The sequence below is a fragment of the Scyliorhinus torazame genome, chromosome 11, assembly GCF_047496885.1.
Source record: "Scyliorhinus torazame isolate Kashiwa2021f chromosome 11, sScyTor2.1, whole genome shotgun sequence".
In the NCBI taxonomy this organism is placed as follows: Eukaryota; Metazoa; Chordata; class Chondrichthyes; order Carcharhiniformes; family Scyliorhinidae; genus Scyliorhinus; species Scyliorhinus torazame.
Genome location: NC_092717.1, coordinates 197,788,176 through 197,796,827, shown reverse-complemented (window position 1 = coordinate 197,796,827; position 8,652 = coordinate 197,788,176). Strand labels below are relative to the sequence as shown.

General features: G+C 45.4%; 1 protein-coding gene across 1 annotated transcript in view; it reads right to left on the bottom strand.

Moving 5' to 3' along the window:
• Positions 1–8,652, bottom strand: part of LOC140385752 (DNA topoisomerase I, mitochondrial-like) — a 211,882-nt gene that overhangs the window by 106,459 nt on the left and 96,771 nt on the right. Inside the window, 2 exon segments of the mRNA XM_072468224.1 lie at positions 2,729–2,798; positions 2,801–2,897. Coding sequence (XP_072324325.1) covers positions 2,729–2,798; positions 2,801–2,897 — 167 coding nt within the window.

The window sequence follows — 8,652 nt, the reverse complement described above, 5'->3', positions numbered from 1 at the left end:
AGCTGTTCCCCTTAGTTGAAGGGTCAGTTACGAGGGACACAATTTCAAGGTCAGGAGGTTGGGGGGGGGGGGGGGGGGGGGCTGTTGAGGAAAAGACTTTTAGCAGAGAGTGGTGACGGTCTGGAATGCATTGCCTCGGAGGGTGGTGGAGACGGATTGCCTCACATCATTGCCATCAATAACTCTCTTTGGGGGCAGATGGAGGAGGCTTCTTGTATAGGAACGAGCTTGACGGCTCTTGTTACTGCCCCTCTCCTGTTCTCTCAGTTTAAGATTTCCATTGAGCCCAATGGCAATAGCCTCTGGGAATTTGGAACCAATTTAGGCAGCATTTTAAATTAGGCACCATGTTACTGTTCATTCCGATCTAGAACATAGAACAGTACAGCACATCCCACATCTCCTTACTTTCTTCATAAGCCGACCATGGGGAACCTGTAGGAACGATCTGTAAAAACCATGGGTTTATGCCGGGACCAGATTCAATGTTCAGAGCATGGGAGAGGTTAACAGACTTGTTTTTGGAGGGTAGGTTTACAGGGCTAGAAGCGATTTCAGAGAAGTTCCAATTTCCAAGAATCATAGAATTTACAGTATAGAAGGAGGCCACTCGGCCTATCGAGTCTGTACCGGCCCTTGGAAAGAGCCCCCTAACCAAGCTCACACCACCACCCTATCCCCTTAACCCCACCTAACCTTTTTGGACACAAAGGGCAATTTTAGCATGGCAATCCACCTAACCTGCACATCTTTGGACTGTGGGAGGAAACCGGAGCACCCGGAGGCAACCCACGCAGACATGGGGAGAAGATGCAGACTCCGCACAGACAGTGACCCAAGCTGGGAATCGAACCTGGGACCCTGGAGCTGTGAAGCAACTGTGCTAACCACTGTGATACCGGGAATGTATTTAGATATCTGCAGGTGGGTAAAGAGCTTCTTTTGTTTCTCTTGGTGCCAGCGCCTTCACTTTTGGATAGGGTTCTATCTTTGGATGATCTAAGGGAGGGAAGGATCTCAGACATTTATGGGCAGATGTTGGCTACAGAGCAGGCTTCTTTGGAAGAAGTAAAGAGAAAGTGGAAGGACGAGTTGGGGGTGGTCTTGGGAGGGGAAGGTGTGGAGTGAAGCTCTGCCTAGAGTCAACTCCACCTCCTATTGTGCGAGATTAAGTCTGACAGTTTCAAGGTGGTGAAAGGACACATTTAACTAGGGCGCGTATGAGTGGATTCTTCCGGGGATGGATAGGTGAGAGAAATGTTCTAAGGGGTTGGCGAACCATACCCATATGTTCTGGTTTTGCCCCAGACGTACTGATTTTTGGGTTTCTTTTTTAGAAACAGTATCAGGGATTCTAAGGGTTAAGGTGGAACCATGCCCAATGGTGGCCATCTTTGGAGTTTCAGACTTGCCAGAGCTGCAGGAGGGGAATAAGACTGCTCTTGCTTGGTCTTGGCTTTCGCCTCTCTAATAGCCGGAGGCGAGTCTTGCTCAGGTGGAGGTCCCTGGCTTGGTTAAGGGACTTGGATTTTCTGCACCCGGAGAAGATAAAAGTATACGATGAGAGGGTTGGTGGATGGGATTTACTCAGGGTGGTGGCTGTTCATTAGCTTTTTTAAGGAGCTGGTTACCGTCAGCTATTGGGAGAGGGGGGGGGGGGGGGGGGGGTGAAATGGTCAGTTTGGTAGGGGTTAGTCTTGGTACAGGGCTGTGTTCTACTTTGGATGGGATATTTTGTTTTTGTAATAATGTAAAAATTTGTAATACATAAACATTTTTGAATAAAATATTTCGAAAGAAAATAATTAATACTGATGTTTAATTTGCTTTCTGTAGAAGAAGCATATTGAAAGAATTTTTTCAATCTGTCCAATAATTCTTTAGAACACCGTTTAATGTCAGCCTTGATGTAGCAATCTTGAATCAGGAGTTGACAGAGGAAATGGTCGGAGGTGTCATCTTACACTAGCTGTTACTTCAAGGCCCTGGCTGCCTTTTCAGGTAGACACAATAAATCCCATGGCATTATTTAAAAAGAGAAGGGCTGTTTCCCCAGTGCCCTGGAGAATATTTATTCTTTAACAAACACCTAAACCAATAATCTCGTCATGTATTTCACTCAGTTGCATGCAAAATGGCTATTGCATTTGCTCTGTTAAAGCAGTGACAGGTATACAAATGCTTGGAACATTCGGAGATCATGACAGGCATTGTATGAATGTAATACTTGCTTTCATGCAAGACTCTTTTCTTTTTAAACGTAAATTAGAGGTGATTGGGCAGGGAGAGGCAGGCAAGGAGGTGGAGCTGAGGCCACAATCAGATCAGCCACAATTTTATTGAATGGCAGAGGTTAGAGGAGACAAATTGCCTACTCCAGCTCCTATTTTTTTTAATGTTCCTAAACCACAAATAGGAAAAAAAAATGTTTAGTGGCCAGTTAGAGAAATAGGCAGGCCTAAGAGAGAGACTGAAGATTTGATGCTGTTGTTCTCTCTTTCCCCTACACATTTTACATTAGGAAAACTGGCTTAATAGAATTTGAGTATTAAAATACCCTTCTCAGCACACTGGAGAGCAAAGCTGAGCTTGCTTGGCAATGCTTTGAGATACTGTATATAGACATTGTACAAAAAAAAGGATTGGATCAAAAGTAACATGAATTTAAGAAAAATTAAAATGGAATTATTAGACAATCCCTTACCCAGTCCAACCCCATTCATCTCACCATTTCCATTTTTCTGCTTCTCTTTTATTCTGTTCCTCTTCTTTCAATTGTGTCTTGCTTTTTTCCCCTTCTTCAAGCTCCGCTTTCCCTCCTTTGCTTTGATTGTGATCTTCACTTCTTTTTTAACCTTCTCTGTATTCCTTCTTGCTGTCTTGCATGCAAATGACGTCTGTTTTGAAAATTAAAAATACAAACCTTTCCTATAACATTGGGCATGTTAATATGGTATTCAGGAAGACCAAAAGAGTGAGGTCAAAACAAAAAAGTTACCACCTATTGTACTAAAGTTTCTTTTTCCTTTTCCAGAAACAAAGAGCGAGAACAAATGCAGCAGCATATATCCTGGCTGTTAAGATACATCTACTTTATTGAAAAGACTGTGGCATGGTGGTGCAGTGGTTAGCAGTGCTGCCTCACCACTGTTCGAACCTGGCCCTCGGTCACTGTCCATGTGGAGTAGGCACATTCTCCCCGTGTCTGCGTGGGTCTCGTCCCAACAACTCAAAGGTGGATTGGCCACACTAAATTTTTTTGGGGGGGGGGGGGGGGGGGGGGGGGGGGGGGAAAGAGGAGAACGAGAATTGGCTCTTTAAATTAGGAGCGGCACGGTGGCACAGCAGTTAGCAGTGCTGCCTCACAGCGCCTGTTCAATTCAGCCTTGGGTTACTGTCTGAGTGGAGTTTGTACATTCTCCCTGTGTCTGCGTGGGTTTCCTCTGGGTGCTCCAATTTCTTCCACAGTCCAAAGATGTATGGGATGGATTGGCTATGCCAAATTGCCCCTTAGTGTCCAAGGATGTGCAGGTTAGGTTCTGGAGTTGCAGGGATGGGGCGGGTGAGTGCTCATTTGAAGGGCCAGTGCAGACTCGATGGGCCGAATAGGCCTCCTTCAGCACTGTAGGGATTCTATGATTTCATTTGGCGAAACTATGCAGTTTTTCCACAATGTACTGTCAAAAGAAATCAGCACATTTCTGAAGCCATTTACTTCCTTTTTAAAAAACCTCTTAAAAATAATATTCTATTGGACTTCATCTCAGAACAGCATGACAGCACCGCTGAAGATTAACTACACTATATTTGGGGCCCCTAGACAAGTCAATCCCATTGTTCATAACAAACAAATCCTTAAAAATTGTGATTTGGTAAAAATCAAGTTTCACCTTTCCCCCCACAAACATAAATCAATATAGATTTTTATATATATATAATATATATATATATATATTGGGAAGATGGTCACATAATGGTAATGTCACTGGACTAGTAATCCAGAGGCCCAAGCCAATGCCGAGGGCATGGGTACACATCCCATAACAGATGCTAAAATTTAAATTAAATTAATAAATCTCATGTTCAAAGGCATTCAGTGTCTGATCAAAGAATCAGTCATTAAGTGATGGCTGAAAGCCTGCTGGCACTGCTGACCATACCATCACTCACCCATGTTTGGGTTCCTCCTCGATCCTAGATCTTGGTTGGTTGTTGTGCTGGCTGCAGCCAGTGTATCTCCCTGGCACTCTAGTGCAGAAGAGCTGTTGCCCTCTGATCGACCTGCTGCTTTCAGCAAATGGGATTTCCACAGTCGCATCCCGTGGGAACTCATGTTGCTAAGTGATGCACGATCAATTCCACAAAGACTAAAGTTGGGTACAACTGTGGCTTTATTACAGTCAGATGCGTGGCCTCCTGCTGCAGCTGGCGAAATGGCAGGGCACTGGAGGTCATGCATATTTATAGTTCTCCGTGGGCGGAGCCAGCCGGCAGGAGCTACCGGCGAACCTGTGGTGCAGGTCCTACCTTACATCTCCTATTACAGTGGTTCACCACACTAAGTGCATGAGAGGCACAGATGTTGCAGGCCTTCTTGAAAAGAGGTGGCACAGGGATCCTAGTGGCTCTCCAGCCAGTAGCCAAGACTCCTGTCGCCTCCACAAGATTCCTTCCTATATTGCTATGTAGGAAAACACGTTACAAATTAAAATAAAGCTACTTGTTTTCCTACATACATGCTACAGGACAAAAGGCAGTTATTTAACGCATCATGCTTGTTTATTCCCCTTCAAAGAACTATTAGTCACACTCCCTTGTTCTTTCCCTGTAGTTTTGTAGATTTCTATTCACCCAATCCCTCTTTTGGAGGCTGTTGCATCAGGTTCTAGCCAGCCTTTATGGAATTGCATTGAAAATCATTACTTGTGAAGGAGAGATGAATAGAAGGGCATGCTGATTGGCTTGGGTTATACGTGGAGCATTAACAGTAGCATTGACCAGTTGAACCAAATGGTCTGTTTCTATCCGGCAAGCTCTATTTTTTTAAAAAAACAGTAACTTCATTGCAGTGTTAATGTAAGCCTACTTGTGACAATAAAGATTATTAATATTATTTAACATTCTGCAGCACTTTCCACATCTTGTGTGATTTGTCCAAAAGCCATGGTTTCACATTGAAGTTTCAATCAGCAAATATTCCCAGTTTCTAAGTGGATCCGAGTTATGATAAACAGTTTGTCTGATTAATGCAACAAGACTTTAATGTGAAGCAACAATTCCATACCTTCGCATTAAAAGGGAAGAAACTCTAAAGATGAATAGATTCCATGTACGCAATGGTTCTAGTTTAGCTTCCTGAACAGGTTCAAATTCACTTTCTTTGAATATATCAGCTGTTTTGACACATTGCTGCTGCTGCAGATGTCACTAATAATCTAGCGGTTGAGCACAAATTAGAGTTTATGTCATGTCCATTTGGGCACAAGACCTAATTTCAGTGACCAATATTTTAGGTCCCAAGAAAATGTGATGGGTATCCAAACAGCTGTACACAATATTCCAGCTTAAGGTCGAACTTGTGTCTTGTACAAGTTCAGTCTCACCTTGCTCTTCTACTCTGTGCCCCTATTAAGAAAGGAAAATACTAACTGCCTAACTGCTCTCTCCACCTGACCTGCTACCTTCAATGACGTATGCTCATATATACACAGATCCTTCTGCTCCTGCACCCCTTTCAGAATTTTACCCTGTATTTTATTTAGTCTCTCCCATGTTCTTCCTACCAAAATTAATCACCTCATACTTCTCTGCATTGAAAATATCTGCCATCTATCTTCCCATTCCACCAACTTGTCTATGTCTATGGGCAGCACGGTAGCATAGTGGTTACCACTCTGGCTTCACAGCGCCAGGGTGATTCCCGCTTGGGTCACTGTCTGTGCGGAGTCTGCACGTTCTCCCCATGTCTACGTGGGTTTCCTCCAGGTGCTCCGGTTTCCTCCCAGTCAGCCAGTGACACCTGGGAGACAGTGGCAGCGGCTGTCAGCTCGGGGAACGTCACCCGGAGAACTGCCACCCAGTGCCACAAGAAGCTCAACGACCTCCACTGGGCCACAAGGGTGAGTTGGCATCGGCCCCCTGGCGCCAGCCCACCCGCCACCTCCCGATGACCCAGCAGTTGGCAGTGCACCCCCCCTCCCAGCACAATACCGCGCCGGTGCCCCAGCACACCCCGGCATCCACCCATACCTACGCCTGTTCTCCACCCCCCAGCGCAATGCATGAAGCATGCAACTCACTATGCCCTCTATCCACTCAGGAGAAGTTGGCCCATAATAAAAGGGAAAGGGCCAGATGAGATATGGGGTATCGGACATCAAAGTCCTCACCCTCTTGAGGTACGGGCCCTGGAGGTCGCTGAGTACATGTGGCCCATAATAAAAGGGAAAGGGCCAGAAGGGACATGGGGTGTCGGACATCAAAGTCCTCACCCTCTATGAGGAACGTGTCCTGGAGGTCGCAGAGTACAAAGTGGTCACCGGTGTAGAGCTTTGCCTGCTCCGCAGAGGTGAATATCCATCAGCCCCCACCCAAATGACATGTCACATGTGTGTTGTTCATGCCATACATAATGATCCTTCCCTCTCACGGACCACATGTCCATTCTCCGACAAGATCCTCTATCTGATAGTGTCAGCTCATCGGGGTGGACCCCCGTCCCCCACCTTCCAAGAGAACACCTAGGAGGGGAGCTCAGAGGATGCCATCATTGAGGCATCACAGCTTTCATCCCCGCCCTCTGCCAGCACAGTCACACACACCTCAGTGGGCAAAAGTACCAACAGGGCTTCTGTGGCACAATCTGGTGAGCTCCACACAGTTGCTGATGCACATCTGGTGGAAGCAGGAACATCCAGCGGAGACAGCAGTCGAAGGTCTGCTGGATTCCAAGACTCAGCAGAGTCCCAGTCCGATGTCGAGCCTCTGGACAACGTTATCCCGGAGCTGATGCAGATGCTAGGATGAGACCATGAGATTCAGTGGGGGATGTCAGCAACACTCGACTGGAGGAGTCCCAAAGGCCATGGGCGTAGGGCGTAGGTCCAAGCCAGAATGTTATCCAAGTTTTGCTGGAAATGGGCATGGACTGCTTCAGTACAAGAAGATCAAGAGTGGCACATTGAGCAACTAAAAGTGAACATCCCCAATTTAGACCTTCTCTCCATCATAAGGTCATTGATAAAAGGAGCTGGAGATGGTGGGGCCACAGATACTCATCCTGTGGAATTCCTCAGTCTCAATACATCAATGTAAATGACCTTCAACAACCACCTTTTCATAGAACATAACAGTGCAGAGTGGAACTTTTAGAGGTAAGATTGCTAGTACTGAGCCAAGGCTGGCACATTTTGCCTCGTCCCGACACACAAATCTAATTTAGACAAATCAGCTTTCAACCTTATTGAGAGCCCTTGTACACGTTTGCATATTGTCTCAAATTTGAATAGCTTTCTTTTATAACCTTCTCCAGATCATTCGTAAAAATAAGAAACAAAGCATCAAATTGGGTTGTGCCAACCAGTGGAGATTCCCCCATGTACGATGACAACCAGTGGAGTCCATATACTCGGTCAAAATTTTGCCTTGATGTCAAGTGCAGTCACTCTCAAGTTCAATTATTTTCCCAGTGTTTGAACCCCAACGCTGTAATGTGGCCAGGAGCTGAGTAGCCGTGATAAGTGTCAGTGAACAGTTTATTGCTGAGTAAGTGCCGCTTGCTAGCATTCAATTCCCCCTTCCAGCTTTGCTGGGCAGAGTAGACTATTGGGCAGTACAGGTAATTGGCAGAGTTTTATTTGTCCTGTTTTTTTGTGGACAGGACATAACTGGGCAATTCACAGTTTGTCAGGTAAATACCAGTGTTGTAGCTGCACTGGGAAAGCTAATTGTGGAGCACAAATCTTCAAAAGAATTGCTGGAATGATGCTAATGCAGTGTCCAATACCTTCAGTATTTTCTTGATATTGTGCAGGGTCAATCAAATTGGCTGAAAACTGGCACCTGTGATACTGATCCTCAGACGAGCGAGATGGATCATCTACTTGACACTTTTGGTTGAAATATTTTGCAAATGCTGATCATGGAGGATGAGGATATTTGCAGAGCCTCTTTATTCAGTTCGTTGCTCAATTTATGACCATTTATGACTGATATGCAGAATTTAGATCGGATCTGTTGTGGGATCATGTCGCATGTTGCTTCCACGGTCTGGCATGCTAGTCCTGCACTGTAGCTTCACCAGTTTGACACATTTTAGGTGTGTCTGCTGCTGCACCTGGCATTCCTTTCTGCACTCATCACTGAATCAGGGTTGATCACCTTGCTTGATGGTAATGATACAGTGGGAGATATGCTGTGTCATGAGGTTACAGACGGTGGTTCTATACAATTCTGCTGCTGATGGCCCACAGCACCGTCTGAGTGCTATCTCTGTTCAAAATCTATCACATTTAGTACAGTGGTTGACTTATACAATACAAAAAGAGGATATCCTCAATTTCAAGGTGGGATTTGTCTCCACAAGGACTGTGCAATGGTCATTCAGAAACATCGAAAATAGGAGGAGTAGGCCATTCGACCATGCTGCCATTC